The following is a 25,590-nucleotide window of genomic DNA, read 5'->3' on the forward strand; positions in this document are numbered from 1 at the left end:
TCAATAAAGCTCAGGAAGAAGCTTTAGAGAAGAATTACCGAAAGGAAGAACGTTTAGGCAAAACGTTGGTATTCAGTACAAATAGTCAAGGAGTGAAGGTATCCCAAAATAGGATTTGGGTGCCCGAGGAAATAAGAGATCTTTTGATGGAAGAAGCTCACGAGACCATGTACTCGATTCATCCCGGCAACACTAAGATGTATAGGGATCTGAAACCTTAATACTGGTAGCCAACGATGAAGCTCGATGTTGCAAAGTATGTTGCAAAATGTGTAACATGTGCAAGAGTTAAAGCGCACCTTCAGAAACCGTATGATTTAGAACCTTTGCTTGTACGCATGTGTAAGTAGGAAGACATCACCATGGATTTTTTGACTAAACTACCCATGACAAAGAACAGTCACGACATGATTTGGGTAGTCATGGATCAGTTCACAAAGAGTGAACACCTCATAGCAGCCAATGAGAAATGGTCTATGGATAAGCTTGCAAATGCCTATGTGGAGGAGATAGTAAGACTTCACGGTGTTCACTTAACGATTGTATCGGATCATGATAGTCGTTTCTCATCAAGATTTTGGAAGAGTCTACAAGAGAAAATAGGTACAAAATTGTGTTTAAGTACAGCCTACCATTCACAGACTGGTGGTCAGAGCGAAAGGACAATTCAAACACTGGAAGATATGTTAAGAGCATGTACCCTATAATTTCAAGGTAACTGGGATGAGCATTTACCCCTAATAGAATTTTCCTACAACAATAGTTATCATTCAAGCATTAAGATGGAACCTTATAAAGCCTTGTACGGATAAAAGTGTCGTACGTCGTATTGTTGGCTTGAGGCTGGAGAAAAGCAGTTTATGGGTCCCGAAATAGTCCATCAGACTGCTGAAAAGCTAAAGGTGATTAGAGAAAGAATGTTAGCAGCTCAGGATCGCCAAAAGAACTATGATGATAAGAAGCGACGACCCATGACATTCGAAGTTGTAGATTCGGTCTTGCTCAAAGTCTCACCATGGACGAGACTTATAAGATTTGGAAAGAGAGTAAAGTTGAGTCCAAGATGTATTGGGACATTCAAGGTTCTTTAGAGGATTGGGAACCAAGCTTACAAGCTGGAATTGCCAGAAGAACTAGATGATATTATAACACTTTCCATGTGTGTTATTTGAGGAAGTTTATGAGAGAAGTTTTCGATATAATTCGACTTTTGAAGTTAAGGATTGATGAAGATAAGAGGTTAATCGAAGAGCCTAAAGCAATTGTTGACCATAAGACGAAAAAATTGCGACACAAGATGGTCGATTTAGTGCTAGTGCAATGGAAACATTCGAATGGGCCAAACCTCTTCTGGGAGACAGAGAGTGACATGATGGGTCGCTATCCACATCTGTTTGTTGATGCATGATTCCGGGACGGAATCATCCTAAGGAGGAGAGAATTGTAATGTCTGCTTTTCTGGCTAAGCATTATATGATGATGTAATAGTTAGGATCAACAATTGTAAACTATTTTATGTAATAAAAGAGAATTATTTGAGTATTATATGATTTATGTGCAATATATATATATATATATATATATATATATATATATATATATATATATATATATATATGTGTGTGTGTGTGTGTGTGTGTGGGTGTGCTTATAACGTTATAATAAAATAGAAATAAAATATGCGTCTAAAATAAAATAATAATTAAACCCAATATCTTTGAAGAAAGTTTAAGTAGTCGTAACAAGGATTCTGGAGATATTAGGAACGCTGAAATCCGACTGATAACGAATAAGTTATGAATCATCATAGTTTTGCGATTAAACCGACACAGCTCTGCATATCGTAAAAAGTAAATTTTTGACGAAATACCTTTTAGCCTTAGAGATCTAAATAAAAGTCGTAGTAGACGTTAAACCATGAGCGAGCATGTAGAGAATGTCTAAATCTGACTTCGTTAGAGGAAGCTATGATTTTTCTAAGATTCAACGTAGCAGTATACAACCCGTAAATTGAATTTTAGATTGGTCAATTTTTAGCCGACACAACCTAAATGAGAATTGAAGATCTCTTTAATAGGAGCTCAATGATATAAAGTCAGTCGAGAACGGACATCGAATGACAATGTTATGAATTATTCATGGACTTTGATTGTCTAAGTATGTTAAAATATAACTTTAAAAATAAAGTCAAAATTAGTCGGCGAAGTCTAAGCGGAAATGTAGATCTCGTTGATACCTACACGTGGATATAACGAACGTCAAAAACGGAGCTCGTATGCGAAAGTTGCGGATTTTAGAAGATAATTAATTTTTGGATTAACCAGTGAGTGAAACGTGGCAAGATCTAAGCCATACCTTCATCCCCACATACTACGAGTCCAATCATCCTCGGGATGGAATACTCTCGGCCCACAATTGTCGGGTTGGAATGCCCCCATAACCAATCAAACATGAGCACCTATATCAGATAATCATATAACAGTCTATAAAGACGACATACTAGGGTCCTATCATCCTCGGGATGGAATACCCTCAACTACCAATCAATCATGTGCACATATAATATGTAATCTCCTACTAGTATACAGACAATCAGACCAAACTATAAGTCACTAAGCATAACCACATCCGATCTACCAGGATACCAATCTAACAGATCATACATGCATATAACCATCCTATCTACCAGGATACCAAGCTAACATATCACAACAGTAACAATCCCAAATAACAAATCAAAGGATCGGATTTGGTGCCTTAGACCCTTGAGTACAGTGAGGATAACTCACCTCGCAAGCAGTGCCGAAGTACCAAAAACCTCTTATCGATATCTCACCGGAAATCCCAAACTATTACATAATAAATTCCAAGTCATTACACAACATAACAATCTTGACTAAGGGGTCCACACAATCCATCATGTCCATTCTCTTTATTGGGCCAAGGCCCAATGCCAATTCCATAACCTTGAAAGCGCTTATGCAAGCCCATTATTGGCCCAATTTATCAAATTGGGCCCAACTCCCTAATTGGGCCTAATTCCAAGATCCATTATCAAAACTTGGCCCAAAACATAATATTCATAAAGTCCAGCAAAAAAACAAATTTAACTATTCCACAAACAGCCCAAAACCTGAAGCCCAAATGCCAAAGGCCTAACAGAGGACATACGTGGGGCGGACTCCTCTGGTACGTGGGGCGTACTCGTCCAGATGTTGACCACCATCAGGGTGGTTGACCCAGTATGCTGGGCGTACTGGATTTACGTTGGGCGTACTTAGAGGTTTGCCAAAATCTGAATAAGTGCTTAATGGCTTAAGCACTTAAGCCCAAACTTTAGATCCAGTGACCATAGGACCCATAAAGTCATGAACTTTATCACTTTGGACGTCCAGAAAGCTCTTAATACTTGGTCTTAATCCATTAAGACCTTCCTACTCCATGCATGGGACATCTTAAGCTATTGGGACCTCATTTTTATCACTTAAAACCCCTTCAAGAGTCTGAAAGGACAACTCATTCCGTCCCAATCACATCATGCACCATCTTGGCACTTTTTGGGACAAGAAATGGTTCTTTAAAGAAAAAATGGAAAGATCTATACATATATGCATAAAGTTTGAAGCTTTTTACCTTCTGGAGCTTCTAAGGCACAAACCAACTTCAGATCTACAAGCTTGATCTTCTTCTCCCACTCCTTGATGCAACACCTTGTTCTTCTTAAAACACTCAAGAAACACTCAATAAGCTCAAACACTCAAGGAAATGGCTAGGGTTTGGGGAAAACGACTCTAAGCAGTGGAGGTTGGGGTAATGGAGGGTTTTATGTTCATAATGTTGCTAATATAGCCCCCAAACCCTAAATATTAGGGGTTTCCTTCTGTCATGAGTACGCCCAACGTACACAAGTGTACGCCCAGTGTACTAGGGCGTGCCTAGTACGCTTAGTGTACCCTTATGTACGTGCAAGTACTCCTCCTGATCCCAAAATTGCAATTTATCCCTTAGGCTTTTCATGGATTTACCCTTCCATCCCCATGGACTATAAATGACAAATCTTGGGATGTTACAACTCTCCCACACTTAAACTAGGCTTCGTCCTTGAAGCCTGTTGCGGCGAACAATTCAGGATAATGCTCCCGCATCTTGGACTCTGGCTCCTAAGTCTACTCGGATCCTTTTCGATGCTACCATTGGTCTCCCTACATAGTTCAAGTGCTCTCCGACCTGAACATCACCCAGCAATACAACCGCCAACTCATCCAATATGCGCCTTTTCAGCTGCCCGACGTGAAAAGTGTTGCGAATCTGACTGAGGTTCATTGGAAGGTCTAACCTATACATCACCTTGTCAAACCTGACAATAACCCTGATGATCCAAAGTATCGGAAATCCAACTTTCCCTCTTGTTGAAGCGAACCCTTTGTGCTGACAGGATACTGCGTCCTTCAGCTCCCAAAATCTCATACGTAATCAACCCACTAATAAACATGAACAGTCATGTCTGGCCCAATTAGCCTCAAGCTGGAATACCAGGCATGCCTACGACGAGTCGAATGATCCCTAGGATGGAATACCCTCGTATCCCCCCCATATGTTTGGCCCAATCAACCCTCGGGTTGGAATACCAAACACATCAGGTCCAATCAATCATAGGGTCCGATCAGCCTCACGATGGAATACCCTAGATTGGAATACCACTAAATACATAAACCGGGTCTAAACCCATAACTTGAGATCCAAGGATCTATCCTTGCATCTCCTCCAAAATCCTCTGATTCGACACAACCGAGTACAACTCCCCCGAATCTTAACAAAACATCCAATCCGAATGCGCTCCTACAAGAGACATAACCAACACAATCCCTATGCCCATAGCCTATGACTGGAATACCCTTACATGGTCCTCAACATATGTCTGGATTGCCTTTGAGCCCACAGCATGAGTCTGGTATGCCCCCTCCAACCCTCAGCTCATGACTGGAATGCTCCCGATAACCTATCGACACCGCTGTCTTCACTTCAGTTGCCCAACACTCCATCCTGGGGATTCTCACCTCCTCCATTGCACAAGGATACCTAATCAATGTCTTTCACAGCATCAACAAATGGCACAACTAAAATCTCACCCTACAATATCCACTTATAGAACAAGTTGCTACCCCATAATACATATATACTCAGTACCCGATCATATAACTAACAAATCCATACAAAGTCTTTAGCATGGCTGGACTGCCTCATCGGGCCTTTAGTCTATCTGGACCACTCCTAGAACCTTCAGCATGTCTGGACCGCCTCTTTGGGCCTTCGGCCTGTCTGGACCATTCTACGAACCTTCAGCATGTCTGGACCGCATCTCTGGTCCTTTAGCCTATCTGGACTGTTCTCCGAGCCTTTGGCCTGACTGGTATGCCCCACTGGCCTTCAGTCTATCCGGACCGCTCCAAACTGTTGAGCATCTCCCTGGACTGCCCTCCTGGTGATCTCTCCCATGCAGACTGTTCTCACCCACTTGGGGTTCCAAACTCCTGATCCATTTCGTGGACTCTAACCCCGGACTAACCCTAGGCCTCATGTCGATCTTCCACCCTCTCAGAAAACTGTGGTCTGTTCCTTGACCCGCGTGTCTACCACATGCGCTAACTAGCCCGCACACTCATGCCAAATGTACTGCCGATCCGTGGCAGCCAACTAAACCCTCAATCTATCAATTCAAAACCATCAGAGTTGAGCACACACTCAACTAAACACCTGAACTGAATTCAATTCATGTCTAGAACCCCAACATGGTTCCCCAAATTCTGCTATCAAGCACCAAGAAGACGTGTTTCTTATGCTGGGGAGTTTTACCGAACCCCCACCCAACCTCTATTTCTACTCCCGCTCATGTTGTGCTTGCTGTTTCCTCTAATCAGTCTCGACAAACTTCAAAGGTTGCTTATGATGAGCGTGCATTCTGCAAACAGAAAAATCATTGGAAAGCTCAGTGTCCATTGTTAGTCAACAGGATAAATCTGGTCAATCTCAGTCGGGACAACAAAATAGTTCTGGTCAACAGAAGTTTCAGCCACGTTCCTTTGGTACTCCTCCATGGACCCCTCATCCTCCATAGTTTGTTGTTGCTGCTATACCACCAGTTGATACAGATTCTGTTGGAAACATGCCACCGTCTGCATTGGATCCCAAGGTGTTTGAGAGTTTCAGACAGTATTTGGTCTCTAATCCCACTGCTATGTCTGCATCTATGTCTCACTCTGTTCCTACTTCATTTGGTACATCAGGTATTCCCTCATCTTTGTGGATTTTAGATTCTGGTGCAACCCATCATATGACTCCTCATTTGTCATCATTTACTTCTTTGTCACAAGTGTCATCTATTTCTGTTAAGTTTGCTAGTGATACATCTATGCTAGTTGAGGGTGTTGGGTCTGTCTCTATTTCTCATACCACTCTCCCTGATGTTTATTGCATTCCCAAACTCATTTTAAATCTTGCCTCAGTCAGTCAGTTATGTAAGTCTGGTAACTGGGTGTTCTTTTCTGATTATGTATGTGTTATACATGATCAATACACCCAGAAGGTGATTGGGATCGGCCGTAGGGTAGGGGAACTGTATGTCTTGGAGGTTCTCAAAGTATCTACTATTGCTGCCTCCAACATTGATTTATCTTCTTTCCTTTTGAGTCCTTTGTCGTCTGAGTTTTATCTTTGGCATTCTCGTTTGGGACATGTGTCTGTATCACATTTGAGTTTTTTAGCATCTAGTGGTGTTTTGGGTCATTTAGACACTTGTGATATTTCTAATTGTAGTGGTTGTAAACTGGCAAAATTCTCTGCTTTACCTTTCAATAAAAGTATGTCTTGTTCTACTGCTCATTTTGACATTATTCATTCTTATGTATGGGGTCCTACACCAGTATCCACAAAGGGTGGGTCAACCTATTATGTATCTTTTATAGATGATTATACTCAATATACATGGGTTTATCATATGAAACGCATATATGATTTCTTTGATATTTACAGTAATTTTAGAGCTCTTGTTAAAACTCAACATTCGGCTGTGATTAAGTGCTTCAGGTGTGACTTAGGGGGTGAATATACCTCTAATGATTTTATTCAATTACTCGTTTCTGATGGTACTATACACCAATCCTCGTGTACTGACACACCTCAGCAAAACGGTGTGGCAGAACGAAAACAACATCATATTGTTGAGAATGCCCGCTCATTGCTCCTGTATGCACCGGTCCCTAGTGCCTTTTGGGGAGAAGCAGTCCTAGCTACTGTGTATGTGATTAATCATATCCCTACTTCATAGAATTCAGGAATGTCTCCTTTTGTGAAGCTATATGGCCATCTACCAGACTACTCTTCCTTACGAGTTTTTGGATGTACTTGTTTTGTTCGTCGTCCTCATATTGAGAGGAACACGTTAGGGCCGAAATCTGCTATTTATGTATTTTTGGGGTATGGTATTGGACAGAAAGGATACCGTTGCTATGATCCTGTGAGTTAGAAGTTATATGTTTCCCGACATGTCACTTTTTTGGAACATATTCCTTTCTACTCGATTCCTGCTACAACACACAATGTAACGAAGTCCGATCTTCTGCATATTGATCCTTTTAATGAAGAGACAGAGGCTCGAGACCCATCTACACCACCTGATTCTTCAGCTCATGACACACTCACTTCTTCAGAGAGTTCCTCGACCCCCTGTTCCTGAGCCTGCTCCTCTGATTGTTGAAATTGTGGATTCACCTCCACCACCACCCCTCAGGAGATCTACTTGTCCTGTCAAGTCCACCAAGCTTCCAGATTTTACTTACTCTACATATTTAGGACCATTTGCTTCATTTATAGCGAGTATCCATCATCTGTCTGAACCTGAATCATATAGAGAAACTGTTTTAGATCCTCTTTGGCAAAATGCTATGGTTGAGGAACTTACTTCTCTTCATCAGACACATACATGGGATTTGGTTTCCCTTCCTCCTGGGAAACATACGATAGGTTGTCATTGGGTGTACAAGATAAAAACAAAAGTTGATGGATCTATTGAGCGGTACAAGGCTAGAATTGTAGCAAAAAGGTATTCCCAACAGTATGGTTTGACTACGAGGAGACATTTGCCCCAGTTGCAAAGATGACGAAAGTCCGTACTATGATTGCAGTTGCATCCATTTGACAGTGGAAGATCTTTCAAATGGATGTCAAGAATGCTTTTTTGAATGGTGACCTCCATGAAGAGGTTTATATAACTCCTCCCCCAGGAATTCAGCACCGGTCGGGTGAGGTTTGTTGGCTTTGCAAAGCTTTATATGGTCTCAAGCAAGCCCCTCGTGCTTGGTTTGAGAAATTCTCCATAGTGATTACCTCTCTTGGATTTGTCTAGAGTAATCACGATTCTGCTTTGTTTCTTAGATGCTCGAGTGCAGGACGGATTCTTCTGTCCTTATATGTGGATGACATGATTATTACGGGTGATGACCATGGTGGTATTGAGTCTTTGAAGCATGGTTTAGCTCATCGATTTGCTATGAAGGATTTGGGCTTGCTGCGTTATTTCTTGGGTATTGAGGTAGCTAAATCTAAGAAAGGGATCGCCATGATTGTAAGTACACCACTAGATTTTGCGTATTTCTCGGAGAGTCTCTCATTTCATGGAAGAGCAAGAAATAGGTCGTTGTCTCTAGATCTTCCACGGAGGCTGAATATCGTGCTATGGTTGTAACTACATGTGAGATTATCTGGTTACGATGGCTGCTTGTGGATATGGGAGTTCATATTTCTTCACCTACCCCCTTGTATTGTGATAACAAACGTGCGATACAAATTGCAAATAATTTTTTTTCATGAGCGGACGAAGCACATTGAGATTGTTTGTCATTTTACCGGTCATCACCTGCAGCTCGAGACCATATCGTTTTCGTTTGTTTCATCAACCTTGCAGCTTATGGATATTTTTACGAAGGCTCTATCGGCTTCTCGGTTTTGATTCTTATGCGACAAACTATCAATTCTTATTGTTGCGGCATTGTAAGTTTGAGGGGGGATGTTAGCCTATATATTATTAGCCCACTTGTTTATGAGCCCTTTAGTCTTTAGCCCATTAGGGTTTTGTCTAGCTAGTATTTATATGCCGCTTTATTCTTTATAGTCTTCATGCTTTCCATTGAGAACCCTTGTAATTTCTATTTATTATAATCATATAACAATGTTATCAATATATACATATCGGATATGTTTCACATTTAAGGTTTTTATTCTCTCATTCTCTCTCTTTCTTCTCTTTTCTCGTGAACTCAAGAAGTCCAATATACATCAGATATGTGATGAACACACACATACATACACATCATAATATTGTTCATCGTCTTCAACCTCCAAGCCACCATTAAAATCGGGTTGTAGAGTTTATGATTTTAAGTTGATGGTGTTCTAGAGTTTATGGTTTTCAGTTGATGTTGTTCCAAAACCGACTTCAAAAAAGAGAGAAAAGAGAAAGGTATGTGTTGTTCCAAAATCGAGCATGAACACGCGAATTTGAAAATCACTCCAAAAACTCATATCTGATGTTTGAGCATAAACACATACACACAAACACTTCTGGAGATCGTTTGATTTCTGGGAAGAAGATGAACACGATGAAGATCTACAACCCGTGAAGATCATTTGATTTCTGGAAAGAATATAAACACACACACATCGATTTTTGTTCAAGAACACACGTCGATTTCTGTTCAAGAACCCACACATGCTTTCAAAACTCAAACAAGAACACGATGCTCTAATCGATTTCAAATACCCATATATGATGTGTGTGTGTGTTCTTGTATTTTTTATTTGAAAATCGAAAGTTGGTGTGATGTGTGTGTTCTTGAGTTGTTGATCTGAAAATCAAATCCTTACTTATGTGTGTTACAACTTGCCAGAAAAATCATGTTGGCCGGAGACTCGTCAAAAAAGATGACCAAAGTCTCATTGGAGATGAAAAGACCATCGAAATCCGGCTAAGCTCACATCAACCAGTCATAAGGGTAAGATATGGATATAAAATAAGTTTAATGGGTAAATGTAGACACAAAAAAAAAAATTCAATGAGTAAATATGTAAAAATTGAAAAATACATTATCCCTTTAAGTCATTATCCCTTTTCTAAAACGTCATTTTGCACTATGCATGTGTATTTGTTGAAAAACCATTAAAAAAAAAGAAAAAAAATTCTTTAGCTCTCTTTGTTATTTGAGATCTCTAGTGATTATGATATAAGAAAAAAATCAGCTAAAATGAGGTTTTTTCATTATAATAATAAGTACATACTAAAAGATTGAAGATATATAATTTTTATTTTTAGGTAATCCGAAATTCCAAAAACTTTGTGTAAAATCACTCCCCGAATTTATATCAAAAAAGAATTTTCCCTTTAATTTCTAATCAACTTTTTGATTTTGAAATCAGACCTTCATATTGAAATACTTTTAAACACCAATAATTTGACTTATACGATTAGTAATATCACACTAGACCCACACAATTTTTGTTGTACTTGGTGGTGGGTTCCCTTTATATAACTTTAATGCTCACATCGTTTGCACTATATAATAAAAGTTCAACCAAAAACCAATTGGTGTCATGGACATAGCACACAAAAGATGTCGTTCAATAGGATTTTAAAGCCTAGTTGGTATGATGCAACCACCAAAGAGTCAAAATCTAGGTGCATATTCAATTAGGTTTTCATAATATGGGGAATTTTGGCTATACAATAGAATTAAGCTTATTGAATTTTCTATAGTTTGTTTACGTATGTTTTTTTCTTGTGGAAAAGATGTGAGAATCTAAACGTGGGGTATAAGTTCAACCTTGAGCACCAGGAAGCTATGCCCCTTAAAAAAAATAGTTTTCATAAATACATGTGGTACATACAATTCAATATAAATTTGTTGTTGCCCGGGCAAATTATTCTTTCAATTATTAAATTTTTAACTTTTTATTGTTAAATTGTTGTTAAACCTAGTACCCATATTCCATGAAGGTAGCTACGCCCTTTAAAAAGAATAGTTTTCCTAAGTACATGTAGTACATACAATTCAATATAAATTTGTTGTTGCCCCAATATTTTCCTCTCAATTATTAATTTTTTTTAACTTTTTTATTGTTAAATTTTTGTTAAACCTAGTACCCATATTCCATGAAAGTAGCTACGCGGCTACGCCCGTTAAAAATAATAGTTTTCCTAAATACATGTAGTACATACAATCTTATCTTCTAATAAAAGAATCCTGAATTGTCACATGTCCTGCTTTTACATATATGTTTTTTCACGTTGCATTTTTCTAGATTATAAGATCATCTGTTATACCCACCATACACCACATATGTGGTGGGTGTCACATCAGCACCACATTCCCCTACTACTAACACACTACTCCACATCATTATTTTTATCTTTTTTTTAATTCAAAAATACAATAAAATTACATTTTTAATAATTAAAAAAAAAACATTCATTTTTTAAACTAGTTTTTCATTAATTATAAAAATAAAATTACAACTTCAAACTACATTACTTAATTAATCTAGAAATTAAAAAAAAAAAAAAAACATTACATTAATTAAAAAAACAAACAAACAAATATACATATAAAAAACTAATCTTCGTTCATGTTACGTTGTTACAAATGTTCCGCGACATCTTCTCGAAGATTAAAACACGTTTCACTGTCACGAATTTCAACAACTCGCTCTAAAAACTCATTCGTTCCAAGTACGAACTCCTCAATCGGAATGACAACGTCGTTTGGATCATACATGCAAATCGCTCGACCTTCATCTTCAATAATCATATTATGCATTATAATACATGCTATGACCATTTGTTTAATTCTTTCTTTATCCCAGAGTTATGTAACATATTTTACTACATGTTATGTTTGCTTGAGGACTCCAAATGCCCTCTCGATATCCTTTCTCACCGATTTCTGTTTTTTTGTAAACAACTTTGTCTTTTCACTTCGAGGAACCGAGTATGCCTTCATCAATGTGGAATAATCCGGATATATCCCATCACCAAGGTAGTAACCGTATTTGTACGCGTTCCAGTTCACCGTGAACGTAAATATAATTGAAAAGAGGAGATTGGCCAAGAACATTAATGTCGTTGTTAGACCTCCTTACTCCGAAGAATGCATGTCATATCCACAAATCTTGAGATGCAATAGCTTCTAGGATGATATACTTGGTTCACCTATATCTCCTCGAGTGAACTAACCATGCCATGCATTTGGACATTTTTCCAAGCCACATCCGTACAAGCTAGACTGCCAAACATACCCGGAAATCCATGCCTCTCTTCATGAGCTGAATATAATCTCTCAATATCACGTTGAGTAGGTTTGCGCATATATTGTTCATGAAAAAACTCATACACACATGCATAAAACCAATCTACACATTCAACTACGGTCCTCTCGAATACTTTCAAGTATTCGTCAGATGCATCAAATGCTATATTGTATCCCAAATACCTAAGAGCAGCCTCACATTTTTGTATACTGCTAAAACCCATTCTTCCTCTAGCGTCGGGTTTTTGTTTGAAAAAATCATAATGAGATTCTAAAGCATTACTAATACATAAAAATATAGCCTTATTTAGACGGAAACGACGTTCCCACGAGTCATCATTATAAAGACAATTATCGGTAAAGTAATCATGTACCAATAAGTCGTGTGCGGCTTGACGATCACGATTGACGACCGCCCTTGTACAAGCAATATTTGAACTTTCTTCGTCGTGAATGTGTTGCCCAACGTTGAAGAATGTCTCGACGAATTCTACGTCGTCATCCGAGTCAAAAGTTTTTAAGAATTCCATGTGTTTTGTGGAATCCATGTGTTTTGTGGTTTTAGAGAATGAAGGTGTAAGATTTGATGAAAATAAAGGGTTATATTTATATGTATTGAATTGAGTTTAAAAATGGTCAAATAGCCGTTCAATGGGCGAGAAGGCGATGCACCAATCAAATTTTGCGTTTACAATCATCGTTAGCAACACGATGCACAACGACCACGCCCAACCATGATTTGTCGGGGTGGTGTGCACGAACATTTCTTGTGGCCACATAGACCACGGATGCTCTCGTTGAGAGTATACCACATGGCCTAAGTTAATTGTTTTCCTGCCCATCTTATACCCTCTCCTGAATCGGACATTTAAATCTCATCTTATATACTTTTGAATTAGAAATTTAAAATTAAGGTTCAATCAATCCCATAAAATCTACTAAATTTTTTTTACCATTATCTCAATAACATTCTATTCAAAGATAATCCAAATTTGAATCCTAATTTCTATAATTATCATGTATAGGAATCTCTCACAACAACTGTAGCATGTCACCATTGCTATGTTACCATCACCACCATCCACTACGACAACCACCACCGAACAGTCCCCATAACTTACTCAAGAAAAAATAAAGGAAACGACATTGATTTTTAGTTTTAGCACTAAATTGATTTTTATCGCTAAATCTATGTGAAGTATTCTTTTGCGATTGCGATTAGGGTATAGAGGATATCCTCCCATCATTTTCTACGCTCTAGCAAGCGACTCCTGGAACAAAGTCAGATATCTTTCCGATTCTATCTTTTTTGCCTCATGTTTTTGTAATTTTATGACAACGCTTCATCCAAAAACACCTATTTTGTTCAACAGACATTTGGTTGCATATCCGGTTGCAAGAGTTATCTTTTCTTTCCTTGTGCTTGGTGAACAACACGATCCTAACTTCACATTCAAATAACTCAGGTGTCTTTCTTTCATTGCCTATTTGGATCTTTACAATTTTTATGACAATAGAAAGTTCAAAGTTAACTATAAACAAACCATTTGGTTTTATTTTGATTTCTCTATCAATTTTTAGTTATTAGGATATTATTATTGATGTTAAAAGTTATTCAACATGTGTTGATCACATATGTTGTTTTGATATTTATCAGACCCACAACTGTTTGTATATGTGTATTGTTTTGAGCTGTAGTTTGATTTTTTTTTTTACATTTGGAGTTTTTGTTTTGTTTGAACTTAAAATAAACGGAATGCTCTTGGATATGACTCCCAATCAGTTAAGCACATAAACATGCTTTTAAGGTAAAGGTATGAAATAGTCAAGTTCACTTGCTATCTTATATTTCTTAATTGATGTAATCAAAATCATTTATAAACTTTGGTCATGATGTTTCAAAAAATAGGAGACGAGACGAAATAATATGAAGATGACACGTAGAACACAAGTGTAATGTCAAAGCACAATAACATCAAGGTCTTATGTAACGTCCTGATTCTCAGGTATTGATTTAAATAAGAATTCTTTTGTTTCCAAGGTCTACTCGACGAGTTGGTTGCCCTACTCGTCGAGTAGCAGCGGGTTGGTCCACGTGTTTTAGTGGTCTACTCGCCGAGTCCAAGAAGGAACTCAACGAGTAGGAGCTGGCAGATGAAACCCTAAATCCCGGGGTTTTGCACCCTATTTAAAGAAGCACAAGCATCCCTTGGCCTCTCTACAGTCCATTGAGAGTCCAGAAAGGCCCTAACTCAAGTGTGTGTGTATTCTTTTGAGGTTTAAGCTTGGAGGGGAGTTTTAGTGAAGGGATCATTTGGGAAGCAAGCTAGTTGAAGCAAGAATTTGTGGGTTTCAAGTTCTGCATCAGAAAGGGCTCTCTTGAAGGTATTAGATCGTTTTTCCCTTGGCTCATTTTCTCCTAAACCCTATTGTGCATGAGTTTAGGAAAGGGTTCTTGTGTTTAAGCCAAGATCTGAAGTTGTAACTTCAGATCTGGACTCCCCTTGGCTTCTAGATTCATAAAGCCATCAGCCTTGTCTAGTATGAGCCTTCTCTCAAGGATGTGACTTCATTGCAAGTTTAGTTGTGCCATTTTAGGGTCTTAAAGTCTTGCATGCACGTAAAATTTGCAACTTTACGTGATAAGCATGCCTAAGGAAGTTGGATCTGCAATTTGGGGCCTTGGCATGGCTTGAAAAGTGTCTGCATGGTTAAAGGGCTGGAGGGACTCGGCGAGTCGCATAGTCGACTCGACGAGTCATATGAAGATAGACATTGAACTCGACGAGTTGGATGAACAACTCGGCAAGTCCGATGAAGATTGCCGTAGACTCGACGAGTTGGATAAACAACTTGACGAGTCGGTTAATGTTTCCCCAAATTGATGAATACGTGTGAACCTGTAGAGTTGCAAGAAGGAAAACTCGATAAGTGGCCTTAGGGTTTCGAGCGCGAACCTTAGGAACTCGACGAGTCACTCCGGGGACTCGGCGACTAGACGAGTATCTCGAGGAACTCGGCGAGTAGCCGAGGGGACTTGACGAGTAAGGGTCAACATGGACTGTTGACCTTGATTGTTGACTTTGACTTTGACCAGGGGTTGACTAGTTGACTTATGGGGTACCTTGAAAGGTTGGGAGCTTACGAGTATGGTTATATTATGATGATAGGTGGTAGAGTTTGTGGTAGTGATCTGAGAGTTTGAGTTTATCTACCGAGTCGGCATTTGCAAGTTGAGTTATCCTTACTATATCAACAGGGTCTAAGGCACCAAGGCCGGCCCTTTAGTTGTTATCTTGGTTATGGTATGCTATATGTGGTTATGAACTGATAGTTCGGTATAAGGATAGACAGTACGTTATTATGCTCTTATGATCCGTAGGGATTGGTATGTTAGTGACCTGCTAGGTCGGTGCTTGGATTATGAGGGATTGCTAGTATTGATGATCAGTGAGGTAGTTATGTTTGATACATGTGTATGCCAGTATATGTTAGTTATATGCACCTGATTATTTGCTTGATGGTTGGGTTGAGGCGGTCCTGTTTTGTGTTGAAGGCCAACATACCCTACGAGCGGTCCGGAGGGACTGTAGGCTCGAGGAGGGCGGTCCAATCATGCCGAAGGCTCGGGATAGACTCAGTTAGACTATACTACAGGGCGGTCCAGTCAGACCGAAGGTCCAGTATGCATGTTGTTGATTATCTGTTACTGATATGGTATTATCAGTGTGGTATTGGTATTTTGGGGGTAGCTCACTAAGCCCTCGGACTTACAATTTCAGTTTATTGTGTCAAGTACATCAGGGGACCGCGGCAAGGCGAAGGCATGATCGTACCGCTCCTCATGATTTGTTTATGTTTCTGGGAAAACTCTAATGTTGGATATTTGAGAACAACTATGTAATGATGATTGGCTTTTTAAATATTTTGAAAAAGTTTTAAATTGGCATGAAATTTTTTGGTGTGACATCTTATTTCTTCATTTTTCTGATATTTTGGGCCATTTTTTGTCATAATTAAATAAAACCCTTTTAAAAATTGTAGCATTCTTTCCGACTTTTTATTGTCATACAGGTTGGATTAAGTTCTCTTAATACAAGAGTAAGGGGAGTGTTCTGGCTAGGTTTACATGGAAGCAATTCAAAATGGTTTTGGAAATTAGTGGATCTGGGTTTAAAAGATGTCTTAAAGCCAAGGAACATAACATCTAATCTAAAGGAAGAAGCACTACTGAGAAATACAAAACCAAACTCTTTTATTTGTGCTAAAGACATTCCAACCTATATTTTTTTTCTTACATATTAATTACTACATGATATTATCAATGAACTACGATAAAAGCAAAGAGTTTTCTTTTTCTATTTTAAAAAATGATTTTTTGAAAGTAAGTTGCTACATATAAAAGCTTATGAGAAATGAAGTTTTGTTGTTGTAGCCAAAATCTTTGACAGTTATGGAGATTACGGTTGTCATTAAATGTCAATTATAGAAGTCCGTTATCTAATGTTTCAATTGATATGCATAAATTTCAATAACCATGATACAGTTATGGTTAATACATTAAACTTTTTATAAAAACCAATTTATGTAAATCTATTATCAATGATTATTATTATATTTTATATGTTATTTTGGTTTTGTCAACTGTGGATTCCACGGGTTATAAATTAGTTCAATATAAATTTTTAACTTTTTATTGTTAAACCTAGTAGGACTCACCATCCATCCACCCCATGTGTTTTCGTAATTACTGACAAAAGAATTCTCGACCACACGTATACCGATGATACGTGATACCTAACATCCATTATGTATATAATTTTTGAATTATGAAGTTGCTACACTTTAGTCAAAAGCTTTAGGTAAATTTGTTTTTTTTAGGTTGAGGAATTGGTCAGATCAGATACATCATTCATCTTCCAAATATAAGAAATTGAAACATTCTAAACAACTTCAATAATCAACGAAAAAACAAAAGACAATATTGATGACATTAACATAACACCGTTTTTAGTGTGAAGCAACTCCATCCAAACATCATTTCCTACACCAAATATGATGACCTTATAATATCCATTAGCACCAAATTTGATGTTAAAGTTCCATTGATGCACTTTTGCATAGTATAATGTAATATTTACTTAAATATGTTATAAGCATATTTTTTGTACTTAATAACATGTTTGTTTTATCAATATTACAATTATTTTGAAATGATAATATACAAATAATTTATTTGGGTATATTTGTTTAATAGTATAATTTACAAAATTATTATAACAAAAAGACGTACAACAAGTTCGTAAAAAGCTAATATACACAAGGGGTATTTTTGAAAATCTAAATAGCTTCTCTAATAACATAACATTTACATTGTACAATATGTATGTTATATTCATTCACCTAAGTGTAAGGGGCATTTTCTCCTTTCGCCTTTTGAAGTCTCGTAATACGCGTTCTCTCTCACTAACACTTGCTGATAGGACCCACTTGCTAAACTCCACTACTTCCATGCCCATAAACCGGGCAACCAGCCTATACTGCTTCATTTTACGTGAAGCTTTTCCATTTTCATTGTCACTATGTGTAACTGTAATCGTAATTGGTTTCTTCTTATTCTTAGGGACCGGGGGCAAAATGGGAATTTGGGTGGATGTATCAACTTCTTGTATCACGTTGCATCCACGCCCATGGCTGATGATATCCTCGTTACGATGTGCATAAACAATACCTGAAAAAACCATTATCAAATAGTAACCAAAAATGTGAATCTTTGATAAAATGGGAGTAATATGGATGAATATAAATCTTTGTTATATGTAGGAAATAGCAACGTACTTTCATTTATTTGTGCATTATTATAGCATGTTACTTTCATTTCTTTCCATTACATTTCACCATGTTACTAATTTAGCCACTGAACTATCATTCTTTATCGATTTTGCTACCACACTATTTGTTTTTAATCGATTTAGCCCCTGCACTATTATTATAACAATTGTTAAATTCTGAAAGTACATTGTCTTTTCAGTTTCCATCATTTTATCAATCCAGCTACTTTAACTATTTAACCCAACAGTTTTTAAAAAGCCAATTTTCCTAAAAGGCACAATGCGTAAAGTATTTTTACAGTTTTACCCCTGTGATGGGGGAGAAGGCCTGTGGTTGAGGAGTGGAATTCTATAACAGAATTATTTGCCTAGCAAAGGCAATTCATAATGGGACAGAGGAAGTAGATTATCTATATTTTACCGAAAGCAATGATTTCAAAAAAAAAAAACTTACCCAACATATCAGGGCTTTTGGATTCTAAAGAAAATGTTTCCCGTGATTGTGGAGGAAGAAAACACATCCCGAAATCAGACAAAGTTTGTTTTTTTTCAGTATCGTTTGTGCCTTGCTTATCATGTGAGTGAATGATCTCACTTGTGAACAGTTTGTCTGACAAATCACGAAACAAATTGCTGATCCCGAAAAGCTCGCCTTGGAACTCCTTGCAATCCTGGATCAAAAAAAAAAAAAAAGGTGTGTTTGATAATTGATAGATAATTCTCAAATCTCAAGAGAATGAAATTGAAATGTTTCCTATAATTAAACCTACCTGGACACCTTCAAAATAACGTTTTTCGAGTTTCCCAGAAACAGCAATATTAGAGAGCTGTTGTTTGTAGACTTGACGGGTGTAAACAAGTTCTTCAAGGGAACCAGCCGCCAGCATCCGGAACACCACCACATGCCGCTTCTGTCCAAACCGAAAAGACCGGTCCTGGGCCTGCAGATCATGGGCCGGGTTCCAATTCGGGTCAAATATAACCACACGGTTCGCACTCACAAGATTCAGCCCAAGCCCACCCGCACGGGTCGATATAAGGAAAACCTGAAATCACAACATTTTACACTCTACTTTGTAATTTATTTTTCACCCATGAATCATAAAAGATAAAGTAACATTACTATCTATTGGTAAAAACATAATAAGTACAATGCCATTGTGGATAGGAATCGACCTGTTTGCTTGGACTTGAATTGAAGTGATCAACTAGAGATTGGCGCATGGCAGTTGGGGTAGACCCATCAAGCCTTGAAAAACTGTATCCTTTGCGGATAAGAAACTTTTCAAGTATATCCAGCATCCTACATTACAACAATCCAATCCTTTCCTTTATCAGTTATCACTGTATTATGTATATCTATGATCTATCTATTGTCACATTGCTTTTTGTAACTTCTATAATATTAACTTTATTATTTTTCACTTTAATGTTACAGTACGATAATATTCTCTGTCAAAGAGAGAATACAGTAAGACAAGACCATCCATTAGACACTCTGAACCGAATACAGTAAGATTACAATGAGACTATTTTGCTCCAGGATAACAGTAAGATAGTAAAATAAAAATTACAAAAAAAATGTAATTTTTTGAAAAACCCTTAAATTTTGATCATATTCCGTATTCTATTTTTTTTTTTTTTTAAAAAAACCCTGGTTGATGACTTGTTTACCCTAAAATCCCAATGTGTAAACAATTCCAGATTATTTTTTGTCCTTCCCGTTTTTTAAAAAAATAAATAAATAAATAAAACTATCGCTTAAACGTAACCTATTATATTGCTACTTTTCATTCCATTCCATTGTGGGATGGGAAAAAACACCCATAGCTAAAACATAACCAAACGAAAGGAATGGTCAATTCCATTCCATTTACTTTTGAATTATAGCATCCTATTTTTAGTTAATGTGTTAACATAAAGTACTTCCGATTCTTTTCTTAAGGCATCGTACTTTGAAAAATCTACTCATTTATAGCATTGTACTTCCAATTTTTTTTTTTTTTATGTTATTAAGACATTATATATTGACGAATCTACCTATTTTTAGCAATGAAAATTGCTTTGTCATTGGATGGCATTGCTATAATTGGGTGGATTTTTCAAAATGTAATATTGTAATAATAAGAAATGAAAGTAAGATGCTATAATAAGGTATATTTTTATTCTTGCATACAATTTTTCATATTATAGAGGGTTAAATGCAATCAATAGCAACATACTTTTATTAACTTATTTATTACGGCTTCTAACTTTCATTTCTTTCTATTACAACATTATAAGTTGAAAAATCTGCCAATTATAACAATGTCATCCAAATACAAAACAATTTTGAATGCTCTAATTGGGTATACTTTTCAAAGTACAATGCAATTTAAAGAAATAAACTGGAAGCACAATGTTGTAATAGAAGGAAATGAAAGTAAAAACTATAGCACACAAACAAATGAAATAAATGAAAGTATGCTGCTATTGCCTGCATATAAACCTTCATATTTTGTGTATTAGAAATGTAATAGAAGAGTGTTGTTACTGAGCTTTTAACATATAAATCAAATTACCTGACAGAGTAACTAAAGAGAAGAATCTTATCCCCCTTTATAATCCAAGATGTCATCAAAGTATCCAAAGCTCTCATCTTCCCACAATGTTGAACATCACTTAGACCCATAAAACTCTCGTTTTGATAATACCCTCCCACCAGATCAATATCTGTACCAAAAACAGCCGAGGCAAATTCCTTGTCTTTCTTCACTTTATCTGAGTCATCCCTTGGATTAGGTTTAATAAGCTCCAAATGATTGCTTATCTGTAATTATCAACTCTTATTAGAATATGTGAATCACAGTTTCACCATTTTATCGATTTAGCTGCTCAATTATTATAAACCAAATGGGAAAAATGCAGATAAAACACTTATACTTTCTTGCTTTCACCACTTTATCGATTTAGCTACCTACCTAACTGTTTTCTGTAATGATTTAGCTGCTCAATTCTTATAAAATCTCAATATAAAAAAGATTTTACCTGTTGGAGCTTGGTGAGGCAAGGAAGAACAAGACAAAAAGGGCACGAGTCACAACCATCAGGATTATCCTTATGAAGATAAGGCCAAATAACACCATTTGGGACAATTCTTTTACAACATTCCACTTGCTTAAGTGGGCTCCCACAGCTACAAGGGAGATCCTTATTAATAAGACATTGAACATCGGGTAATTGCAGCATCCTTTTATAAACCCTTTTTTGCACCTCACTCATAGCACAAAACACAACATTATCTTCTTTACCCATCATAAGATGTCCAATCGTCTCCTCTTTCGTTCTTCTCAACAAAAATTTCCCCAAAACTGACACCAAATGTTGTTTCCTCTGTTCAGCAATTTTAACAAATCTTGCAGGAGCACTGGATCTTTGCCCATGTTTCAAAGGCTCATCATAGTAATCCCTGAAATGTTCACGGGTCCCCAACCCCCCGGGGACCACCCAATCGAATAGATTAAATAATTCCATGATTTTGTTTTGCATTATGGTTCCTGTTAAACCGTATCTTTTTAGGGTTTTGATGGATAAACAGGCTTCATAAAGTTTTGATTTTTCGTTTTTGAGCCGATGAGCTTCATCGATTATCACAACTTCCCAATTTAATTCGGATAAAATGTTTCCATGGATTCTGTATGTATCGAAACTTGTTATAAGTATTTCAATCCCATGAGACTCGATTTTGTCGAAGATTATGTCACGATTGGCACCATGGTATATAGCAACATTGAATGTTGACCATTTGGAGAATTCGATTTCCCAGTTTTGGATTACAGAAGATGGACAGATTATTAAAACAGGACCTTTTGTTTCTTGTTTGTTCTTGTTTGGATTTGTTGTGGTGTCATGTTCTTCATCTTTTTTGTATATGGCAGAAAGAAATGCAATTGCTTGGATAGTTTTCCCTAATCCCCTGATAAGTTAGGAAAAGAAACTTAACTCTGACCAATCATAAAGCAAAACCATGAAAAATGTTGGGAAAATGAAATCAAACAAGTTTTCAACCAAAAAAATTCATCAAATTGTGTATTAGTTAAGCATGTTCATTTCATCATTTGATTGGATTGCAAGTTGATGAAAAAAGTTGTAATAATACACATATGTAGTTGCATATATATTTTTTATGCCTTTATGGCAACACATTTAAAGAAAACATGAAATATCAATGACAACTTTATTCATAAAATATCTTTTTATAGATTACTCACATGTCATCCCCAAGAATGCCTCCATGGTTCTTCTTGTATAAGTTGTACAAAAACTTTACACCACTTCTTTGATGTTCTAGCAGCCTGCAATTTATGGAAGCGGGTACCTGGAGAACAGTTTGTCAGATGATAAATCTCCTAAACTTTCATCCATAGATTAAGTGTTGTCCAGTTAACCCTAATAAGTATTAAGGAAACAGCACCCAAAAATGGCCAACTTTAAGCAAAAACTTAAAATTTCCCAACTGTCAAATATCGATTCTATTTTTGACTCATCTTAGTGGCAAGAAAACAGATTCTCAAGATTAATAAGTATGATATTACCCGACTATCCATTGATTCAAGAAACAATATAAAGTTATCCAATATATAGTATCCCTTACTTTAAATTAAACTATTGATTATTTGATTCTATTCTTGAACTAACAATAATCACTTTGAAATTGCACATCCAAACACCCTTAAGTATTTCATCACCTACTTTTCCCTCTAGCTTAACATAGAACACAACAATCAGAAACATAAATAGAACATTAAACACAGCAAGAAAATCACAAGATAGGTACTTGTGGAATTCATTAATATAGACGGGGTTTTCATAATTTACCTGCACAACAGGATTTTGGCCGGATTCGGAAAGCACCAAAGGTTCATAAGGTCCAGTAGGATCAAAAAATTGAGGGGCTTCCAACTTAGGTCTTGCAATCCGAAACCCATTTTGTTTTTCTAAATCTTTATTTTTTTCCTTCTCGTCTTCAAATTTTCCTTCGATAGCATCATCGACCAGTGGATCGTGTTGCTTAAATTGACTAGATTCCTTCGATTGTTTTGTAGGAAGCAAGGTGGGTAAGAAACTATAATCATCTTCGAGTCGTAACAGTTGCTGAGAGAGGGAAGATTTGGGTGGTTTTCTAGGGTTTAGAGTCGACGCAGTTTGTGAGTATGAAGAGGAAGATGGTGATTCTGACTGGTATGCACAGGGTTTGAGAATTTCCTTGAAGCTGTTTAACGACATTACCGAGAGAACTATGACTTGAGAAGATAGATGGTGTTCAAATTTAGAGGGAATGTTTTCATTGAATGTTTTGAAGCTTGCTCCTTTTGGATTTTTCATAGTAAGAAAACTGATTTTTTTTTTTTTTAAATCAGAAAAACCTGGGATACGTTTAGTCGCGGAAAAATGGGTCGTTTTCTGGAAAAAAAATTCTAAGGAAAATGAGAATTTTGAAAACACGCTTAGTTCGTCTATTTTTCTAAATTTTTCACGGAAAATGAAAATTTTACATTTTCTAAAATTACAAAGAAGTTGAATTTTTGAAAAACTGATAATCATTGTTTTCCACTTTTTTCTAATTCCAAAATTTTTCTAAAATATAAACACACACTCACTCCACCTCATCCACCTCTACTTACCTCTACCTTAACACCCCCCACCCCCACACACACATACATACCCACCCCCACACACACCCACCCGCACACACAGACACATACATACCCACTCACACACACACACCCACAAACACACACACATGTATACCCACCCACACACATACCCACAAACACACACACACACACATACCCACCAACGCACCCACACACACACAAACACACTCACACACATATCCACCCACACCCCCACAAACACACACACACACATACCCACCAACGCACCCACACACACAAACACACTCACACACATACCCACCCACACCCCACAAACACACACCCCACACACACACAAACCCACACCCCACACCTACCCCCACCCTTACAGACACACACACCCACACACACACAAACCCACACCTACCCCCACCCCCACATACACACACACAAACCTACACCTACCCCCACAAACACACACATACACACACAAGCACACACTCGCACCCCCACCCACCCAACACCACCACGACAATCACCGACCTACCATCACCACTACCGTTGTCGTCGCCATCACCACCACTGACAAAATTTCCGTCGCCGCCACCATCGCCTGTCATCACCACCACCGTCGTCGACCCGCTACCATCACCGTCCCCACCCATACCCTACCACCGTTACCGTTTTCTAAAAATGAAAATCGATAAAAAAAAAAAAAAAATACACATCTAAACACGTTTTCTAATTTTCTAAAACTGAAAATGAAAAATGAATAAGTTTAACTAAACGCGTTTTCTAAATTTTTCAATGAAAAATGAAAACGGAAAACAAAAATCGAAAAGGGAAAACAAAAAACGGAAAATGAAAATTATTTTTGCGTAACTAAACGCAACCCTGGTTTTTTGTAACTTTTCCCAAAAGTCATTTTGCCCTCTCAAAAGATACCCCAAACACCCCCTTGATGTTTAGCTTTTTGTTTCGAGATTTTATTTTATTGTTTGGTGAAATTCAATGACACCGCCTTTTACTTTACATACTAGGTGTGAAACCCGTGTATTAAACGAGTTTATTAAAAATAAAAATTTAATATCAATATATAAATATGAAATATTTTATAATGTAATACTTTATATAACAGAATGTAATCTTTTGAAAATTTGCAAAAGAAATTAAATCATTTGAAGTATTTATGAGAATTATTACCAAATTAATATGATGATTTTATTTCCTTATAAAACTCATTACAATTTTATGGAATTTTATTTTAAGAAAATGAAAATCCCTAAAAAATGACAAGTGGAAAAATAAATTTTCTAAAATTCTCACAAAATGACAAGTGTCAAAATGAAGGAGAAGATGACATGTGGCAAAAAAAACTTTCATTTATTAAAGAGGATAAGACGAAATGTTTTATAAGTTTTATACTACATGAGAAAAAAAAATCATTATTATTGTTACTAAATATTTTTAAATGTTGGATAAAAAAAAGTTAAAAGTGCTAATATTTTGTTTTTGCTTCGAGTTGTCATGACCTTTACAAAAAAAATGACTTTTATAAGAGTCGAGACTTGTACATCAGGAAAATAGAAGCTATGCATCGCAATTTTAGTAGTGAGGTTTTGTTATTAATGACTTGTGACGATGAGTTGGCAATGCTTATATTTTAAATGTTTCTTTTCCCTAAATATAAATGCTATAAATTTTTTTATGTTTAAGAAAAGGTTTTAGGAGTTTGAATTTAGGTTTGGGTTGTTAACATTATTCAACACC

General features: G+C 36.9%; 1 protein-coding gene across 1 annotated transcript; it reads right to left on the reverse strand.

The window, feature by feature from the left end:
- Positions 1-17,556: 17,556 nt before the first annotated feature.
- Positions 17,557-23,525, reverse strand: LOC111899970 (switch 2). Its single transcript, XM_023895845.2, has 8 exons — positions 23,042-23,525; positions 22,435-22,541; positions 21,212-22,139; positions 20,746-20,993; positions 19,361-19,487; positions 18,955-19,230; positions 18,639-18,855; positions 17,557-18,084 (listed from the first exon to the last, which is right to left on the reverse strand). The coding sequence occupies exons 1-8, from the start codon at positions 23,447-23,449 to the stop codon at positions 17,753-17,755; spliced, it is 2,643 nt and encodes an 880-aa protein (XP_023751613.1). The 5' UTR covers positions 23,450-23,525; the 3' UTR covers positions 17,557-17,752.
- Between the last annotated feature and the right edge of the window lie 2,065 nt (positions 23,526-25,590).

Source organism: Lactuca sativa, chromosome 4, assembly GCF_002870075.4.
Source record: "Lactuca sativa cultivar Salinas chromosome 4, Lsat_Salinas_v11, whole genome shotgun sequence".
In the NCBI taxonomy this organism is placed as follows: Eukaryota; Viridiplantae; Streptophyta; class Magnoliopsida; order Asterales; family Asteraceae; genus Lactuca; species Lactuca sativa.

What these genes read in the sequence shown, in the direction of transcription:
- LOC111899970 (XM_023895845.2), bottom strand. Translation starts at nt 23,449, where the DNA reads ATGTCGTTAAACAGCTTCAAGGAAATTCTCAAACCCTGTGCATACCAG. An exon ending in CTCTTTAGTTACTCTGTCAG is followed by an intron (nt 19,488 to 20,745) that starts GTAATTTGATTT and finishes GTTGTAATGTAG; the next exon opens with GATGCTGGATATACTTGAAA. An exon ending in GTTATTTTGAAGGTGTCCAG is followed by an intron (nt 18,856 to 18,954) that starts GTAGGTTTAATT and finishes TTTTTGATCCAG; the next exon opens with GATTGCAAGGAGTTCCAAGG.